Below are 21,326 nucleotides of genomic sequence, written 5' to 3' on the forward strand. Positions count from 1 at the left end.
TTGAGAGATAAATATGAATCTGGGTGGTCTTGATACTGGAGACTGCCATGAACATGGATGTTCCCAGCTGGGGGACAGGGAGGAAAAAAAGTTCCTGAAATTATGAAATGCATGTATTGAACAACAATATTGTGCTATGCAAGAAACCTGTCTTGGTTGAAACGCAATCCAACCAGCTATTTTACCATTACTTACCTTAAATGCAGCATCAGGTAACACTAATTCAGTCAGGAGTACCTTGTTTGCTGTGGGTGTAGAAGAACTGTCCTGCAGGAGTAAAAACCTGTGGAGTTAAGCCAAACACCCCTCTCATATATTTATTTCTCTTTTAGCAAATGGTATTTGAATCAGTTCAGTGACATGGAGAAGTTTATGGAAAAGTGAATTACTAGAGCTGTAACGGAGGTGATTTCATAATTTATTTTTAGTCACTTTGGATTGAGAGTTTCTAAATGAGGGTGGGGGTGACAAAGGAAGGTTTGCTTGAAGTTGGGTTAAGCCAAGGCTATCTGTATTTGTCTCAAGCCCGGAAGAGCTGGCAAGAGAATTGAGTGAACTTTGTGAACTTGCACAGACCTGACCCTTACTTAACACACTCACACACACACGCTCACACAAATGCATCCTTGAATACTTTCTCAGCCTTACACTCCAGCTCGTTTCTCTAACAGGCATACCACAATCCATTCCAGCCCACACTGGGAGGCTATGAAATAATTTTTATTCTAAAATTCCTGCTCCCTCCTCCTCTTTAAATTTCCCATCCACCCTCTGCATGTTCCCATTGTGGGGAAGGATGAGTGCTGTTTTCTCTTATCTCCTTGGCTATGAGGGTAGTTTCACAACTGCTGCATGTTACAGTTCTTCACCTACCACAGACTTAATGTATTAAAGTGGGCCAAATCTGGCACTCCTTATCCCAGACAAATGTTTTATTGAAGTGTTTGGGAACTTTGCCTGGGACTCTATGAGATTGCAGGCTGTGGTATTTAAAATAGGTTTCCACAGTCACTTGATTTGGTTGAAGTATTTTTTTTTTCAGTGGATGTAGCTTAATCAAGGCAGTGCTTTCAAGTCTGAAATCATCTCTTATAAAGTTACATGGGAAGAGGTTTGAAATACCTCACTCAATGTTTTCACATCTGCATTCATCACTTCCCAGCCATTTCTACTCTTTGTTTTCTGTTTGAAGGCAAACCCTAAGAGAGATGTCATTTACTGTCCCCCTTCAAGGTTAGGCTGGACAGTCTTGGATCCTGAAAGGAGAAGTTATGGCAGCTTTTTATTTGGTACAACTGATTGTCTGCAAGTGACGTGTGAAACAGTCTAGCTGAAATTCTGACTTTATAACACTAATAAAAATCTTCAGGGTAGAAGAGGGGGATTTAAACCCTCTTTGCATGTGTAGACTTATGCCTGCATTCTCTCACTCTATGATTGATGAAGCAGTAGGATAAACACAAGATAAAAATGACTTCATTTGGGGAGGGTAAGTTATGCTGGTTTTGATCCACTGGGGGCAAAATAGTATCAGGGTGAATTGTCAGTGAGGGGAGGAATTGGTCTTTGGAGTTTTAGTTCTGATAGCCCCATATGTTTCTGAGCAGGAAACACACTTTTGACCATACAGCATTGCATTTGCTAGAAAACCCATAGGTGGTAGCAAACCTGTGACCTGGGGGGCTTTTCTATATTTATAGTAAGAAGATGATAGATTTATTTCTTTTAAGACTTCAAAGGAAGAAAATGAAAGGGAAAAGGTTAAACTCTGTCAGAACCCACAAAAATATGGATATGTCAGCTCTTGAACAGGGTGTGCAGTGTGTTCTGTGCAGTGAGGTGCTGTTGTAATCAAGGGAAATGTAAAGAAATGAAGTATAGCAGACATCCTGTATTCCCATTAAGCAGTTAAAAAGATTATTAAAATAAAACCTTCTCTAAGAATGAAAGGAATTAGGAAGTTGTTCCTTCATTGACTAAACATTTGTTTCTGTTTGAGCCATCATTCATTATAAGAGTGTAGGAAAGGCCGTGCTAGTAGCATGATCTTTCACCCTCTGCTTCTTCAGTGATGCTGATGTCTCAAGTGTCTTTGTAAGAGCCTCATGCTCAGGTCAGATCTGCAGATCTGCCTCACTGGCCCTCTGATCTGCTCCAGCTTGCAGATTGCAGCAGAAGAAGTGCCATCTCCAAAAGGGATGGGAACTCCTTTTTTTCATCCTCAAACTCAGAAGCAATTTAACAATCTGGTGCAGTACTTGTAGCTGGAGAGAAATGGAAGAACAAATAAATTACTTTCAGTTGGACTGCAGAGAGGCCACAAAGTCTTAGAGCATTTAGGTTTTTGTGATGGGAGGAAGTGGAGGCAGAGGCTGAGGATTCTGCCTAGTGAAGATGCCACAATGCTGCAGTTGCAGTAGGTTGGTGTGATGGCTCTGGTAATCTTCTGCTGCTGTACCCTTTTCCAGCTGAGTTTAAAAAAGGTTTACCTCTAACTACTCTGTCTCCCAAAACTGCTAAATGCTTCAATACTACTTTTTTTTTTTTTTTTTCCCTGTGAAAACCTTGGTGGGCCTCTCTGCTATTTGCTGACTTCATGAGTTCTCTTGACATTGTTGTCTTATCCCCGACTGCTTGGTGACTTGTTGCCAGTAGTGCTTGTCCTCACAGCTCATGCAATGGATGCATGAGCAGAAGAGTGCTCTTGTTTACTTCCCTTCCCTGTGTTTTTAACAGAAGTTCATGATGGGCTGTTGAAGTTACCAGAAGTATATTATGCTATAAAAATGTACCTTTTTTTTTTTTTTTTTTGAAACTAGTGGCTCTTTTCATAGTGTGTACATGAAAGAAGAAGCTGGGGTAAATGATTAGTAGCACAACAAGCAAAAATAAACCTCTTCTTTAGATTTTTTGAAAAAAATGTATCTGTTTTCTGGAGTTTAATCTGTGCCAAGATTTCTGTTTGTGCCTTTCTTGCTTACTTGCATTGTGCTGTTCCATCTCCAAAGATTTTTTTTTTTTTTACTGTATTCAAATTTTTCCCAGTTGTATTGTATTTTCCTTTTTTTTCTACCTGAGAACAAAACTTCTGTTTCTGACGTGTCTTCATATTTTGTTCAACGATGGAAAAAACTGAATGTGTTTAACTAGTGGTTGAGTTTCTGCTGTTCAGCTCTTTTTCATACTTACTTTTACAGGGTGATTTGTACAACAATTAACATTCCTCCAGGCTGAGAAGAGCTCTAATGGAAGGCTGTCTGTGAGCTGAGAGAGCAGCAGAAGTGGTCTGGAAGTAGAAAGATTAAACAGTGAGGTTAAACAGGTCAAATGAGAAGTAACAGTCAGTTGAAAAAAGTGCATAGTACAGGGGATTAAAAGAAGGGATGAAGTTTAATGGCCAGGCTTTGCAATGAGGTTGTTACATGTAGGTAATGTGTCTTTGTTTTGACATCAGTATACAGAAGTTTGGCTTTGTCCCTGAAGCTCAAAATGTTATTTTGTAGAAATACAGAAACCTGATTTCTTGCATACTGCCTTTACTACATACCTCTGACTTACTGAGCTTCTAGCACTCTCTGTGGAGGCAGTTTCAGACTTCCATTCACTGACAAAGTAAATTCCTTCAGCTGGCAAAGGCTGATGGAATTGCTAATGGTTTGCAATCTGTCTGTGCTTTTTCACAGGTGCACACAAATGCAATTTCAGTAATAAGACACCACAAATACTATCAGCATGTTTTTCCTTCTGCCATTACAAGCAGAATCCAAGATCAGATAATGGAAATGTCATGTTGACCTGTGCTGCCTCTGAAACAATTCTGACTCTTGGCTTCGTGAGTTAGTTGTCTTTAACTACTGAGGCAGATTTCTTGTCTCTGATGGTAAAACCAAATTTTCCATCATGTATTATTAGAAATGAATGTTATGGAAGACCTTGATGACTTTTGACTAAAAATTGTTCTACTACCCATGACTTGAAAAAATACAAATAAACTATTTAGCTTATTTTTGGTACACTTTGTAGCTGAAATGCATTAGCAGTGGATTCCAGGAAGGAGCAAAGTTGAAATGTGTATTATACTATTTTATCTTATTCTTTGTAGATGACTTTCCCATATTAAAAGGTAACAGGGCAGACTGGGAGCATAAATGTGTGCTCTGTGTGACATAAGAGTGAGAACTGGAGGGTGCAGGCTGGGTGGGACTTCATTTCTCTCTGAGAGGAGCTCTGACAAGTCTGGAGGAACTTTTGCACAGGATATTCCGCGGTTTTGCTACATATCACCTCAGCAGGCACTACTATAGTAGTGAAGAGAAAAAAGAATTTATTACTTTTCTAAAATTCATTGAGCCTTTGTGATTTTTGATTCTATGCTAATGGTTTTCCATTTTACACACAAACATCTTTCCTTGTCTTATGTGTAATGATAATGAATAATCAGGAAATGGCTTCATAGGTGATAAAGAACATTACAAAAATCCTGCTGTGAATTAACTGTAAACTAAATTTTGTTGAAATCATCAGCTTTGGCCACAGCTCTCCTGCTGTGTTTCATCCTTCCTTCCTCCATTCTCTGCTTTCTGATAGGCTTTTCAGCCTAATCTTTGCCAATAAAGTATAAGGCATTGGAAAGAAAATGGAGTTAATTGTATTTGGTATGTATGGTGGGTCGGGAAGGGAGGAGGAGAGATAAGGTTTCAATATCAAGAGCCAGCACCCATACTGAATATAGACATGCTTTTAAGTCTGTTTTATTAAAATAATTTCAAAAGCAACTCCTTCAGATATATTGGTTTTCTTGGCAAAGCACCATGATGATTTTTTTGAGATCTGAACTCTGGATGACATAGCACTGGGCCTGTTAAAAAACCCTTTTTCCCTCCCCCTTCCTTGTATGTTTATCCTCCTCTGCCCCCTAAACCACTGACCAACAAGCAAAAGCCTCAGAACTATCTGTTCCTGCCTTGATGTTGGAATAGCTTTTCCATTTTTTGCAAGGAAAGGTTTATGGAGAGTTTAGGACCTGTGTCTCCAGGATCTTTCTTCAGAGCTTGCTGAGCCATCTCAGAGCAAATTGGTGTTTTTATGTAGTGTAAGACAGAAATATCAGCTCAAAAATCAAGTCATGTTCAATGCTAATTTCTGACCTGCTCCACACAGAACTGCAAGCTCCATCTATGGGCATTGGAGGTTTTGGTGGACCACAGAAATATTGATGCCTGCTGTGCTGCTGCTGCTGCCCAGGCCACCTTTGATGAAACAAACTGCTTGGCACATAATTTACATCTGAAGGACGTTGTTTCTTGCAAACTGGGGATGTCTGCCTCTAAATCCATTTGGTTGTGTTCTCCCCAGCCTGTTTTGGGGAGCCAGGAAAAAATGGTGGAAATCAGAGCATTTAGGGCATGTGTTTCCTCATCATCTCTTTGATTCTGTTATGTTTTCACAAATTTTTTTTTCAGCTGATGAGGTTTTTGGTGTTTTTTTTTTCCTTTTTTTTTCCCGATGGGTGACATTCCTGCCAGAAAATACCAGCCAGAGTTGGGAAAGAAGTTTCACGGAAATATATTGTTGTACTAATACCAGAGAAAATTTCCAAGCATGATCTGAATGCAGGGCTTGATTTCTTTTGCTATGGGTCAGAGGAGCATAAGCTGTGCCTTTCATCTGTGTAGTGTTCAATTCTGCAACAGAAATGCTTGGTATTTAGTATTTGGTATTTTATTTTAACTATTTTTCTGCTGAAAAATATTAAAGATCAAAATAGTGCCCATTTTGGTAATAATGCAGTATCTTGCCCAATCTTAGAAGTTACAAAGCTCTTGGCAGATGAAGGCTGTGAGTTTTTATCTCTGGAAATTTCCGTTCTAGCTATATAACTTATGGCAGAAGGTGAGATTCAGGATGACATAGGTTAAGAAGAATTTGATATGTTAAGTGTTGCAAGAGGCATTGTAGAGAATTTGCTTCAATTGTCACGGTTTTTGATGGGAAGAAAATTAAATTTACTTAGTTTTTTGAAGTTAACATTGCACAAGGTTGGAGTCTAAGTATCCTGAGACTTTACTGAATATTTGATATCAAATATTATTCATAACTGAGCTACTAAATAAACTTTGCATAAGAAATTTTGAGATATGCAAGGCAGCTTTCTTAACAGTGGCAAAAGATATATTCCTAATCGTGTGTTGTTAAATCCTACCCCATGCATTAGGTTGGCTATGGCAAAAGCTTTGACACAAATCTATTTCTTTCTTCTGAAACTGATGGTCTCTTCCTGAGTTCAAGATATTTTAATGATTTTTATGCTTTATCTTTTAAAAAATGATGGCTGAAGATATGACAGATTTATTCTTCTTCCATAAATAGGTTATGATTAAACTCATAGTTTTAGCTTATTTCTGAGTAGCTGCTAATTTTTTTTGAGGGCTGTGTGTAATGGACTAATTGTTGCCAGAATTAATTACACCTATAAGGAAAGTTTATAGATAAATGGAAGCTGTGGAACAGAGGAAGCTGTTTCCTTTTTGAAATCTGACCACTGATAATGTCTGGAAACCTGAAAGCTGATGCACTATAGTTTTGTTCTATACTCATTATATTCCCTGGTGCACATAAATATTTTTTTTTAAGAATGAAAACTGCAAGAATGCAATAGGTTATTTTAATTATTAATTTTTTGCTTGTGTTTTCTTTAAAGGATAAAAATGGATGCAAAAGATAAAATTATGTGTATTGTATACAAAGTCCCTCCTCTGAACACTTTGAAGCAGAATACTTCACTGGCCTGTGCTCGGAGTCATGGTTGAACTACAACTTGATATTATAAATGCATTTAAGAGTGTATAAAGATTTAAGACTGCAGACATTGTTGGATGTCTTTTGCTGTCACCAGCAAAGGTAAAATATTGTTTCCTTTATTAAGCCCTTGTCCATTGATAGTTGTTATTCAGATTATACCTAAGATATAAAAAAATAAAAACAGAGCAAATACCACAACAGATATTTATCTGGCAAGTTGTGGAGGTTGTGCAACTCTTCCCCAGACATGGAGGTAGGTGCTAGTCTTTAATGAAATGAGCAGCGAGTTCTACTCAGGGATTTCTCTTCTGCTGGATTTAGCGACCAAATCTTGTGGACTTTTACGTGAAGATATATTTAAAATACTTTTTTCAGTCTTTTTCAAATTTAAACAGAATTTCAGATGACAGGCTTGTTTCACAGTTAATGACCAGCTTTAGTGTTAGTTTTCAAGGAATGCATATATTGTAGAGTTATTAAAAAAAAGATCTTCCTATCAAGAAGAAAATGAGAGAAAGGAAAATCGATCACCTTTTTCCATTTTAGGTTGATTCTGATGAAAAGCTATATAATGCAATGTTTTTGTCAATCCAGCCAAAGAGGTTGGATTGGCAGTTCAGGACTGTGACCAGCAGTGCAGCGGCAGATAATGCAAGGTATGCCCTTATAAAAACTGCATAACAGGCCAACTTAAAAATAGTGAGCATCTGGGCATGCATGGTTTCCTTTCAGCCTTAAGCTTCCCATGGTGAAGCCCTGGAGAAACAGAGCTCTTCTTGTAGCAGCGGAGTTGAGTAAGTGGGACAGAGCAATGCTGGCCAGGGGATGTAGAGGCGCCTGAGTGGATGGGCAGAGAGCCTCAGTGGGATGGTCTCAGGGCTGGGTTTCACACACAGGTGCTGGCAGACAGGGCCTCTGGGTACCTGCCTCAGCTCTCTCAGCAGCTGTGGCCCCTGTGCTTTGAAAGGCTTGATTAGGGTACAGCACGTCTTCAGGAAGGCATTTCTGGAAGTTGTATATATATGTATGTGTGTATGTATGTATTTTCCCTTTTGAAAGTGAGGTGTGGAGCCGGAGAATGTAATGTTTTGGGATGCTATACTAAAAACCTGGGGCTAGGCAGGTGTAATGAAGTTTATGATGTCTGCCTGAAGGTATTTGCAACCTACAGTGGCAGCTGTGAGGGGCAAATTACAGCTTTCATCTCACCGGCGTGCAGATGAGTTCAATGGGAGAGAGGTCCTGCAGCCATGACTCACTTGAGCCCCCACACTTTATTTTTCTCTCAGCGTGGCTTTATCTCTACCCTGAACTTTGCCTTTGCCCAGAGACCTCAACTGTGGCCAGGAGAGGAGTTTCTTGCAGCCCTGCTTTCCTGGCACTTTGCCTGGGGCAGCCCCTGCACAGCCACATCCTTGCATGCCCTTGGGCTATCTCATTCATCCTGACCCTTGGGCTCTCTGAGCCAAGGGCATAGCAACAGGCCAGGGGAGTGGTCACAGCACCAAGCCTGACAAAGACTGGGCAATGCCCTTGGCACGTGCTGTAACTCTTTGGGATGGTGATGTGCAGGGGCAGGAGTTTGACTCAATGATCCTTGTGGGTCCCTTCCAACACAGCACATTCTGTGTGTGATTCCTTGCTCCCATGGGAGATGGCGTAACAAGGTTATCTTGATGCTGTTTTTTCTCTGTAATAGGGGATGAAGGGATTCCTGCTGCTGCTGCTGCTGCTGTTCCTGCTCCTGTTCCATACCAGTGGGGGATGATAGGGGTCAGAGTATGAAATAGGGCACGGGGGGTGTCTGTCATGGCATTTTTGGGCTTTATATTGATGTCACCCAGATTTGTAGGGTTTGCCTTCTATGCTGTTTTGTTTATTCATGGTGTGCTGAGACAGGGGATTCAGACTATCTTCTCTCCTGAGGTCCCTGTGAGTCACATTATTTATGGTCTTGATTAAGAAATCAAGCCCCAAAACCTCTCTCCCTGCCCCCACAAAATCAAGTCATGGCTTCATTGGACAGACTTGAAATAACTGTAAGCAAGTATTCCTTATTTTTCTAAGGTTCTGAGGCTCAATTTGCCACTTCTCTGATAAGATCCTTGGGAGAAATACAGCCGAACTCTAGGTCATATCAACTTTGTGTTGTTGACTAAGGGATATGATTTTACCTGTTAAAACAGCATTCAAAAGATCATTAGTGGTAGTGATGATTGGGAAAGTAATCTTTTGGGAAACCGTCTGGTTGTGGGGGCAGGCATAGCGCTTTTTGAATGCGGGAAGAACATCAAGATTTTTTTAGAAGTATATTTACATTTCCAGGAAAACCTCACAATCAGTTGATCTTTGACTTACTCTAGTTCACAGTGTTTTTAAAGCAGAGATGGTGCTCTGCAACCCCCCTACCCCTGCTCCCCGTGTGTGTGTGTGTGTATGTGTGTGTGTGTGTACACGTGGGTGTTTCTGCAAGTGTTATGTTAAAAAGCAATTGGCATCTGCTGACTTTCTCCATCTGAAGCTGCTTCTTTTTGGGCATATGGACTGATTCTGTACACCCTGGCATGTGCCTGGCCCTGACTGACCTTTCCTGTGCAGCCCTGCGTGCCCAGGGAGCAAACGCAGGTCCCTGGCAAATGTGGTGCCAAGGCAGAGGGGCCGTGGTGGAGGTTCCCCTGTGCAGGCACTACCGTCTCCATCATGTCTGAAGCCATTCCACATAACCCTAACAGAAGGCTGCCTGTCAGCTGCAGGCCTGAGGTGGGCAGGATCCTTACTTTCTACTATTTATTTGCATTAAAAACAGGGGAAAAGGGGAATTTCATCCCTTGCCTGGCTAATGGTGTGATCGGTAGCTGGCTCAGTTCGGGCAGGGCTTGATCCCATGCTTTCCCAGGTACACACCCATATGTATGCACACATGGTCTTGGGTGAGCATTTTGTAGGAAGATTCTGTGTGGGAAGCTGTCTGGACATTTGTATTTAAGTGGCCCAATTTATTCCCTTGGGTTTTATTTGATTAGTTTGACTCCTCCTCTCTTCCCTCATGTTTTCCCAAATACTAGGAAGGCCCTGTGTTTTTCTTTGCTGTGTATATTTGGCAAATGTGTTTCAGATTATTTTGGCAGGCTTTTGAAACAAGGCTTGAGCTTCTGTGGGTATTCTAAAGTTTTATCCCTTAGAGATAAAAGTATTGAAAGACACATACTATTGGTTTCTTGGATAGTATAACTTAGAGAAGGCAATTTACTCTTCAGTGTCTCAGCCATGTATCTTGATTTAATTATCCAGGTATCTCCTCATGAAATACAGTCACGTGGCTGCATAAAAAAATAAAAGTGAACATTCTGTCTGGCCATCTTCAATCTTCAATAAAGACGGTATTGTTTTGAATATGTTTAAAATAACAAAATTATTTTGCAGAGATTATGATAAAGGGAATGTAATACGGCTGATTTGCATCTGCATGTTTGGTTGCCCAAAAATGAGGCAAATACCTGAGGCATGCTGTTAAAATTAAGGGCCAGTTCAAGAAATACAGATGCCCTTTGGTTTCAGTGCACCCAAGCTTGAAAATGAACCTCAAAGTCTGCTCATTAAAGAATTCATCTCTGTTTTGAAGCCCATAGTTTTTTTGTTTTTTGTTTTTTTTTTAAACCTCTTGAGCAGCAAAGCATACATTTCAAGTGTTTTTTCCAGAGCTATCTGAAACTTCTGGCTTTCTTTGTTCACTCCAGCTGTCAGCAGATTTCAGGTGTGTGTCTCTGTGTTTGAAGAAGTTATCATAGATATTGGTGACAGCTGGGCTTTGAAATGTTCTTTGCAGTCAACACAAAGTACATGAGGAGTGAGTCATGAACATTTACAGACCGTACTTGGCTTCATATGTAATTCTTCTTATAATGAGTCTGCCTAATTGAGCTGGGGAAGCTCATGACTTCACCATGGCCCTCAAAAAAGATCCAGTTGCTAAGGTTAAGGATGTGAGCAATGATTTTTTATGGTGCTACATTCAGTTAATCAATCAAATTAGGATTTTCATCTTTTCTGTCACTACCAGAGGGGCCAAACTGGTGTGATTTCCACCCCTCAGGGGCTTCCAAGAATGTCTTTTGTTTTTGCAGTATTAGTTATTTAACTTAGAAAATATGAGGCTGTGCATTTTGGAGGTAGGACTTTCCAATTATGAAGTTCAGTGATCTTTTCTCCATTACTAGTTTAATGCACTGTACATTCCTGAGCAATGTAACTGAATACAGCAAATTATGTTTAATCACATAGAATTAGAGAAGCTTGTAATTTGTGATTGTCGATCCTGTGTCTGCTCCAGGTGTAAATTGAACCACCAGAAGTCTGCAAAGACAAAGCTCTCTGAGCTCTGTGCAGTTATTCTAGACTTGTTTCCATCACGTGTGGAAGAAATACTATTAAAAAAGTGAAGGTGCACCCCTGGATATAACAAAAGTTTATCTCTTACAAAGTGTCCTTTATTTTATCATTCTCAGGATTTTCAGAATGTTTTTCAAAAGTCAGCTTTTGTTCGACTTTCTTAGCATTGGAAGAATCTCTAATGTTGTTCACAGGCTTGAATGCCTGAATTCCACAAATTCGCCAGGCCTTAGTGTCTTCAGCTCATGCTTTATGGTTCAGTGTTACAGACTTGTGCTTTAAAACTTCCTGACTTGAGACTGGAATGCCTGCTTATGTTGATTTTCTTTCAAGGTTGTACAAATGCACACGATGTAATTGAGAAAACTGTATAATGTATAATAATACTGCATAAAAATGAATATTAAATGTAGGAATAAGAAATAAATGGAAAGAGAACATATTTTCATGAGACTGTACTTGCATGAGTGATGTACAAATATGGAAGGTTTTGTACCTAATTTTAGCTACCATGTTGAATCTTTTATTACTGTTTACTTAGGAGGGTTTAAGTCTTGGTCTTGCCTCTTGGCTGTTGGAATCTCCATCCTGCTGTAGCCCACATTTCCAAGATGGGCATCAATGTCTGTGTATGGGGAGTAGCAGAGGGCACAACGTGAAGGTGTGCTGGGAGTGTTTCAGGGACATCACCCTCTGCTGCTGACCAGCATCAATGTTGTGCATTTAGACATAGTTTGGAAAATAAGTAGATGACTACTGGAAGCTAGTGAATGCAGAGAACAGGAAGATATGCATCTGAGAGTGGATTTATCTTCTGCTAACACTATTCAGCTTCCTTTTCATAGCAGGAATGTTCAATAAATTTTATTTCTCAAGGCTGTGTTTTAAAAGCACATTCCAGGTTATGTTCCTGTTTAAAAGAAGTTTTAATGAGGAAGCATCCTGAATGAAATTTTGAACTTCATCCAGCGACTGGAGAACTTGTAGTGCCTAAATGGGATTTATTGTAACTTAACAGGAAAAGCCCTGAAATACAAGACTATGTAGCTGTGTAAAAGCATTGTGTTTTCTGTCATCTTACACTCATTTGACCTTGAATTAGAGCAATGTCTTTGACTTGAGTATCCATAAGATGTAATACAGTATGAACAAATAGTTTTAAAGCACCTATTTTTATAATTTAATTTTTTTCATCAGTGTATAACATAAAGTTACTAAGTGCTTTTGTCCTGTTTTTCTTTATTTCAGGCTTGAGTCACAGAGAAACATGAGGATTTGCACTTCTGAAATAGGCGTGAATGGGATTGAAAGAATTACATGGAGGATTCTGAACTCCCCTTCTTCCTGCTCTGGGAAAGATGGGTGAGTATATTATGAAATAATTTATAATTAACTCAGTCCTTACTTCAGAAGGTTTTTAGTCAAAACAGGAAGATATAATTCAGATGGCTGTATGTAAGAATGGAAGAAATTTCAGATACTACAGATACATCTCCTTATTACAAACATCAGCCTTCAGAATCTGCTGTTCCTGTTTAGTAATATGAGGGTTTCCATTAAAAAAATAGTGTGAGCTTTCTGTAGTGAGTCTCACCCCACCCACTCCCACCAGCTCTCTGATGTAAATGTTCTGTATTTGAAAGCTTTTAGCCCAATGTCAGAGAAAGCTGAACTGACAACATTCATTTTGCCTTTCTTGAACTGATTCTGCGAGGGGCTGCTACTGGAGAAAAGTGCATGGTTGAGCTTTATTAGGCCCCTGCATGTATTTGTTAGTGAAACAGACAGGTGAGAAACAGCAGCAGAAATGTCCATGTCACACTTGGGCTGCTCCTGAAGCCTGTTGGAGTGCAGCTGATATTAGTTAGTTAGTTCCAGTGGTTGCAAATCCAACCTGTGTGTCTTCCTGCCTCCCTCCCTTGCTATATTGCTGCTCACAAAGGGGAGGAAAGAAACTCCAAGGCCAAACCCTGTGGGAGGATAAATGGGACTTCACATTGGGTTGTCTTTCTCTGTCTTGCCTGTAGATATGTGGGGCCATCATTAGAAGAGGGCACATGACCTTTCTGTGGAATTTTCTGTGGAATCTTGACATTCTAATTGCTTTTAACTTAGTGAGTATCTCACATATGTCACCTTCAGATACTGACTAGTGAATAAGATTTGTGCTTCTTAGAACAACCTGTTCAAAGTGAAAAGATACAAGTCCTGTTAGAAAAGCACATGGTGTTTAAGCCCTGGCTTTTGGCAGAGGTTTCTCATTTCTGCACCAATACACACAAGACCATGTACGTGGTTCTGTGAATGTACCAGTGCAGAGCAGTGCAAAGAGGACAAGTTTTCAATTGCAGGTGTTGCTGACCAGACAGCTCTCTCACCAAGCTGTTCTACAAGAAATATTTAAGAGCTAGTAAAAATGAACCCTAAAACTGGCAGAGTGACAGCAGAATTTTTCTATTAGTTTAAACATTCTTGTAATTCTTGACTCTAGCTTAGATTCATTATGTCTAAATTGTGTGCAGGGCTGAAAATGGAGGGTGCACCATCCAAAGCAGCTTTGGATGACCTTCTGAGTATTTTACTCTTGTACATGGGAGCAGGTAACACCTAAAGCAAGTATGTCTAGACAGCACTCTCAGCTTCAGAGGGCCAGAATCAAGATGATGCCAGGCTGCCTACAGCCCTGAAGGCAAAGGACATGCCTTGGGTGGTGTAGGGAGAAAAGCCAATGATATTTTTCAGTTGAAGCAGTTGAAGATGTCAGGGACAATGTCTGAGGCTTTGTCTGAAGTGGAAATAGGCAGCAGGAGCAAATATATGCTGCAGAGGAGCAGGCTGCAGCGAGACTCAGGAGTATCCCAGCACTTGGAGGGGGTAAAAGGGTAGGCAGCAGAGCAAAGAGGGTGTCGGTGTATCAAAAGCATCTGGAGCTCAGTGAGTGAAGGACAAAAACAGATGGGAATAGTAACTTGTGTGGCTTCTCCAGAACAGAGAGTAGGATGAAAGGATGCAGTGGAAAGTGAAGTGGGTGGGAAATTTCTGTTCAGCCATCTACACCAAACACTTTTTTCCCTCCAGAGATGTTTCTTGGTGGGCTGTATTTGAAACCAAGTATTAAGGAGTCTCCCCTGCAGCTGACGAGAGAGAGGTGAAGACAAATTCAGGGGACCAGAAATCATGGCTTTCTGAATAAGGGAAAAGAGCAAAGGGGTGAGAAATGTGCAGGCAATAATGAGAAAAGTGTTTTGAGGGGAAGTTTTGGAAAGTAATAGGAGAACAGGGATCTTCATCAGGAAATACACAGTGGTAAGATTTGATTTCCAGCTTTCTTGTTTTTTTTTTAACAGTATGATGTAAATGGCAGCTCTTATTGGAGAGAAGGAAAAGTAATTTTTCTCATCAAGGAAGTGAAGAAATCTCACTATGTTTGCTTGCTTGCACAAAGAATGCTTTAATGTAAGTGTGGGAAAGCAGTAGAAACATTTTGGTAGTAATTCTTGTATTTTCCATTTTTTGAAGAGGGGGCTGCATATGGTAACACAACCTGGGGTAACCATCAGCCTACAAACCTACCCCTGAGTGTCTTGAGATTCTTTCTGAAAAGATGTTATATTTTCCCTATCTTTAATTTACTGACATAGAAAAAGCTACAGTTTTAAAACTTTACTTTGAAGTTTGTCCTGATGAAGTCTAGCCATATTCTGGCCTGAATATTCACTGCTTGATGGTAAGATTAAAATGGCTGTGAACACTTTAAAGATTTGGGCTTTGCGTAAGTACCTTTTATCCTGCAGTGGGTAGAATGGCTGTTTCTTGACAAGGTGTGACTCCTGCCTGAAACCAGAGCAGGTCGGAAGCTGACCTAATAGCTCATAAATAGGCATATTCTCTCAAAAAGGTGATCAGCTTGGCAAGGTGTAGGCTGGTCTGTGCTTGTGGCTGTATTAACTGCGACCTTGTATCTGCGTTTTCTTCAGTTACAGTTGTGCTTGCAAGCTGTTTGTGGTATATTTGTTTTATTATGAGGAGACTGGGGATGTCACATATGTCAGAAAAGTATCCTCATCTTTCCTCATTCATTCCCTGTATGGTGTCCTATGGAGCTGGGATAGCAATTTTAACAGTCACTAAAATACGTTGATAATGTTTGCTTCCAACAGGACACTCTTCTCCTGGCTATCCCATTGTCTTCCTCTTTCAACCTCTGGTTCAGTCTGAGGGCTGTGGGAGCTTGTCCTGGCTCCCCATGCCCCTGGCAGTGGTAAAAGGGAGGTGGTGCTGACAGAGCTGTAGTATGGGCAGGCCTGGGATCCTAGAAATAGATCCATAGACAAGTGAAGGGAAAAGCAGATTCAGCTTAGCAATCCTGACCTTTCTGGGAGCATCAAACTTATCCTATATATATCTTATATGTACTATGCCTGTTCCCACTATTTGGCAGGGTGGGGCTTGCAAGGCTGACTCCAAAGCAAGGTGGCTGTGTGTTTGCAGTTTTCCACTACAGGAATCAAGTATTGGAAACTTCTGTTTATTCCTGGAAGCTTTTTACTCCTGAATGCGCTTGCTAAGGAGCTTGTTCTCCATATGAATTGCCTGGCCATGTTACTCTGTGTCTGTTTCTAACCCTGTCTATTCATCAATTTTGTTTTATTTTTTCAAAGCAACTCAAAATATAGGTAAAGCAAACATTTTATTGTATCTGTAAAGATGCTGACCTAGCATCAAATGGAAGAGTATGATGAAGTGATAAATGTTTCAAGCCCCTGGTGTTTTATCTCTGATTTTCTTTTTTAAAATGTTTCTCAAACTTAAGCGATTGAAAAGTTTTCCAGATCTGATAACTGCAAAGATTTCAAGTGAAACTTTTGGCTTCTATCCCAGTATGAAATCATATAAAGTGATATTAGCTGAATTTGTACCAGAGTTTGAAAAGAAAATGAAAACACGTTACTGTTAGTGTCTCTCAGCTATTTTCAGCTATGCTGGACAAATGTTTTCTCATTGGTTAAGTTTTGAGTACCATTTGAAATGGTACTAACCTGTCTTTTTGTCTGGTTTCTGTGACAGGAGACTTTGAAAGCAATGGTCCTTGTAGGGGTGTGTGTACTTAATAAGGGTAAATGTGTGTCAACTACATGTCTTTTGTGAGTCTCCCTCTCTTCAGAAATAAAATAAGATAAATAATGTCTTAAATTAGGCATTTAGGTTACTGAACAGGGCTGAACTTCAAGGGCTGAACTTGCAAACCCAAGCAGTTGGACGCTAGAAAATTCTACATTTAAAGCTACTCATCCATCCCCTTGGTAAATATTCATTTTGATTGCCTTTAATTAGAGGATTGCGTGCTTCCCCCCTCCCCCCCACCCCCCAAGGCCTGTGTATTGTTCAGCACACAGCATGGCTAATGCTTAATGAGTGGGTAGGTTGTTGATGTTTTGTTTCTCACCATTTCTTGTATGGCTTTATTTACTGCATGGTTGGCAGATGGTGCACTGAATACAGAACTACTCATTTCCTCATGGAGATTTTCATGGCATTAGCACCATAAAGAGTTACTTTACTGCATATTTTTCAGGGAATCTTAATCTGGAGTGCAAAATAAGATATAGCATGAATTTTTTTTTTAACCAAACTCTGAGCCTTGACAGTTAATTTTCTGGAAGTAGTTGGTTACAGTAGAGTTGCCTTGGTGGAATATCTATCAGGTTGTGTTGATTCCTCCCCCCCACTTCTTTTTTGTAGCAGAAAGCAACAGTGGTCAAAGCTCCCACAGGGGCATGAGGTATCTCCATAACTTAAGTAGTTTGGTGGAAATGTTGCAAACAGCTATAACTTCCCTCCTCACCAATGTTTGCTTATTGTCATTGTTAATTGTACAGGAGAATACAGAATTTCACACATCAGAAATCTCTCCTGTAATCATAGGAGTGGATACTTTGTCCAGCAAACTGGCTCAGCAACCTGCTTCCAGCATTCAGTGCACGTTTGGGACCTGATGGAAATGAACAAAGCTTCAAAACCTACTGTAAGCTACAGGAAGAGAACACCCTTCATCTGGTTTCTGTCTTGGAGGCTGTAAGCTCTTCAGGCTGGAGCCTGTGCCTTCCCATATGTCGATAGAGTATTTCAAGCTCTATAGTAGTATAAACAGCAGTGGATGAGGTCATCATATATCAAACAACATAATTAAATCAGTGCTTTATTCACTGTCTGTGTCTCATTATGGCTGCCTCCTAGGTCACTCTACAGCCTTGGAGATCGTGTAAGAACTAGAATGTTGCAACAGCCCTTGCTTTGAAGTTGGTGTTATTCACTTAGAGACCAATCTTCATAAAAATTTACTTTTGTAAAATGTGGTGCTATTTTGAAAAAAAAGCATGTAAAAGGGAAACACTATTGATTTTTTTTTTTCATAAATTGTTATGCACACATGTCAGCTGCTGATCACACAATTGTGATGGGATTGCTTGATTTATTAGAGGTCTGAAAACAATCAAGTAGATGATGTATTAGGAAAAAAAACAGGTTTCTCAGAGGGGAACATAAGCCTAAAATGCCTGCAAAGCAACCAGATTTTAGTCGTTTGCATGAAAGTGGCATTTTTTAAAGTGAAGTGATGCTTTGTTTTGGCCTCTACTTTAAAGTGCATTCCCTGTAAAACAATATAGGAAAATATTTTAAGATGCTCCTTCCCCCTTTCGCAGTTCTGGTACCCATACTTTAAATCTTCTGTTATATCAACACCTATAAGTGTTTTATATAGATCCTTATGTGAGTTTTACAAGGAAGTAGGCTACCAATTTTGTCTGAGCAGTAAGGTACTTTGAAGTCTGAAGTCATAATAAGATATGCACGTAAGCCTCGTGCCTCACCACGTATGACGCCGTGAGCATGTGTTATTGCTTACCTATGCCTTAATTACTGTACACATGTAGCTACAGGAATATATCCATATGGTTTTCCTACTGTAAACTTTCAGGTGACTTGCTAATCTAGGCCAGTACTCAGAAACAAGGGCAGGTCTGAGATCTCAGTAATTACAAAGCCGGCATACAAATTCAGCAGTAAGGCTCTCCCAGATCCACTTGAAATCAGGTTACATTCATATTCTGTCTTCTTTTTTGGATAGCAGCCCAATAGCATGCAAAGTTGTTATGTTGTTGCTTGACCTGCTCTATCCCAGTCTTGCTGCCAAGGAAAAAAGAGGAAAAGGTATTCAGGACTTATGTTATTTTGGCTTTGCCATAAGTGAAAGAGATTTTTTTCCTCTTTTTTTTTTTTTTTTTTTTTTTTAAATCTGGGGGTTTCCCGATTTAATTAATATTATCTGATGAATTTACTGAAATAATACATGTTCTTCCTCCCTGAAGTTTTTCTATTTGTCTCTGTTACCTTTCCTCTTGGCCAGTAATGACAGCTCAGAACCATGTGTGGGTACCATGCATTAGGGGGTAATCTTTGTTAATCTTGAACCTGAAAGTAGGAAAGTTAAGAGAGATCACAGGCAGCTCTCTAATGTTATGCAGTACAGGTGGGGTCCAGAAATCAAATATAAAAGCAAAGCTGTGCTGCTCAACCAAATACACTCATTGAGAGTGGAGGACATCTGCCAGCTGGGCTGCCTCTGGGGCTTGTTTGCCCTCCAAAGCACTCCCACAAACCTGCTGCAAAGATAGGAGGTGGGGATGGTGATGAGGAGAGTTTTGCAGGATCCTGCTGGAGGTTGGAGTCAGTAGTTCCCGCTAGGTAGCTGCCTTGCTGGGAAGACTAGCCTGGCAGGGTAGGAAAGCTGAGGGAGGGGCAGAAAAGACTATTTACCCCCAGGCAGAGCTGGAAATCACCTGGCTCCTGCTCAGCTAGTGAAACAACAGCAAGGAGAAAAGTCTGTCATCCTGCCTGAAGATGGGTTCATGTGGTTCTGGGGTGCTAGGGAGAAGTCAGTTCTGCTAAGTCTGCTCTTAATAAGAACCCTGCTGTTCCTAACCTTTTCTTTTTTCCAGTAACATCCTCCAAACAGAAGTTAAAAGAAGATCAGTGGCAGACAACAGAAGCATGGACTGCTCAGTATTTAAAATTTCTAGTCTTCAAAATATAACTTCAATTTTATTATGTTGTCTTAGTGGCTTGATTGTTGACTTGTTAGGCACTTGGTAAACCCGCAAATAAAAATAATAGATGCTTCTGTTGGTTTTGCACTGTTTGTTTTTTTTCTTTGTTCATATTTTGCTATTCTTCTGTGATTATTTTTTAAAATAGCCAGAGTAAAACAGAAGTGATAAACTTTAATTTAGAGGTGTTAGCAAGAGGTGGCTCACCCTGATGAGGGTCATCCAGGCTTCACTGGTTCTTTTTTATAATCCACTACCCACTGTGGTTTATCCTCTCTTAGTATTACTTCTGTAATATTTACTATCATCTCTGTGCAGATGATAGCTTAATACTTGCAAATGACCTGAATATAATGGATGTCAAGCCAAAAAACTCTCTAAAAGCACAAACCTATGAGAAGACAAGGACAAGACCAGCAAGCTTGTTAGGGCAAGTGTGAACAAGTGTTGGATAGAAAGAAAAAGTGTGGGTTTTGTTGGGTTTTTTTGGTGGTTTTTTTATTCTTTTCCTACAGGGACACAATTCTCATTTCTATTTGCAGTCATGTAGGCAAGCTGAGGTGTGTTTAGTGCAAGGCCTAATTGCTTGTGCACCGCATGCTGTGCCTACACAGCTTTCAACTGGGAGCCAGCTTGGAGCACAGGCAAAGCAAGCTCAGGTCTGTCCGTACCTGCCTGCATACAGAGATCCTCAGAAGAAAGCAGAGACACCAATTTTCTCTTTATTACTGCATTACACCAGAGGCAAATTCTCTAATTAAAATGTGCAGTTAGAGTGGTGTGCTATAACTGCTGTAAATTTTGGTCATGTCAAGACTTCCTGGCGGTGAGAGGAGAGGCCCAGAGAAGCCAGTGAGTGCAAACAAGGGCTCTTGTGTAGATGGCTACAGCAGCCCAGCCCTTGTGTCCCATCCATGTTATTAAGGCACCACCTATGGTGCTTTGTACCAGGAAGATTACTAAATAGCTTAAGAGAAAATGTCAGTAATGCTGCATAGTGGAGGAATTAAGATCTGCCTTGTCCTGAAAGAGGTTCTAGTCATATCTTCCTATCCACTAGACTCCCATGGGAAAAGGTACTTGACAAGGCTCAAAAGACAGCCTTTCTGCTGTCTTTGCCCTGGTGCATTGCTTCCATTCATCTGACACAGTAGGGAAAAACCTCTTAACTAGGACAATAAGGATGGCAACATTAAGAAAGATGCATTTTAATAAAGGGATTAGAGAACAGATTTGCATATCTTACAACTAGTGAAATACAAACTTGGAAAGTGAATAGTTTTCTGAACAGGTTATGATTTTTAGCTTCTCAATCACTGTGTTAATTTACTTTAAATGATGACTTTCATGATGACTATTGAAATGCTATCCCAGGTTGCTGTCTTCTGATTGCTTTTAGGATCTATATGGCTGAGAAAATACTGTCCTACACTGTCCTGTTTCCACCCCTGCCTATACACCAAGGAAGAATGTCTGGTTACTTTCCTTTCTGGGATGGGAGAACTTTATTGTAAAAAAGGTGCTGGCTGGCATGTAGTTACCTTTTCCTTCTAACAGGAGGCTTTTCTCTTGGGCAGGCTGGGCAGAAAGCTGTGGGTCTGGGTGTCGAGAGCATTTCATCAGTCTGTGTTTGGGCGGGAGGAGCAGAACGGGATAGTATTAATGTGAAGCCCTTACTTCCTGTCGCACTGTATTTGACCTGACATAAGCAGCTGACAAAACATCACCATGGGCGTTGCCAGTGTTTTCTTTTAATATTAAATTTGGGGAAAAAAGTTAATAACTGTTTTTTTCTTAAAAGGAAGGAGAAAACCCCAAAGGATCTTGGCTGGCTCCGCATGCCCTATAGGTATGTCTGGTTGTTTTTGATGAACAAGGTGCTGTCCTCCTGTTTACCTCTCTCAAAGGAAGTGTCTGTTGACATAGTCTGCATTTCAATCATCTTTATTATACAGCTCTCTGGGAAGCCTCCGGGGCAAGTCAAGCCAGCCCTGAAAGAAGCTTCTTGGTCACAAAGAGAGGAGAGTC

The 21,326-nt window shown here is 40.3% G+C and overlaps 1 protein-coding gene across 46 annotated transcripts in view; it reads left to right on the plus strand.

The window, feature by feature from the left end:
- The window catches only part of LOC110483451 (uncharacterized), a 425,837-nt gene that overhangs the window by 122,426 nt on the left and 282,085 nt on the right, over window positions 1-21,326 (plus strand). For 32 of the 46 annotated variants that reach the window (XR_014953368.1, XR_014953360.1, XR_014953366.1 and 29 more), the window contains one exon: window positions 12,439-12,552. Coding sequence is in view for 20 of the 46 variants with exons in the window: in XM_085573589.1 (XP_085429715.1) it covers window positions 12,439-12,552 (114 nt within the window). In the remaining 26 variants the exon portion in view is untranslated. The other 14 variants (XR_014953353.1, XR_014953355.1, XR_014953358.1 and 11 more) reach the window with 6 other exon arrangements.

This window comes from Lonchura striata, chromosome 2 (genome assembly GCF_050655825.1).
Source record: "Lonchura striata isolate lonStrDom1 chromosome 2, ASM5065582v1, whole genome shotgun sequence".
Taxonomy (NCBI): Eukaryota; Metazoa; Chordata; class Aves; order Passeriformes; family Estrildidae; genus Lonchura; species Lonchura striata.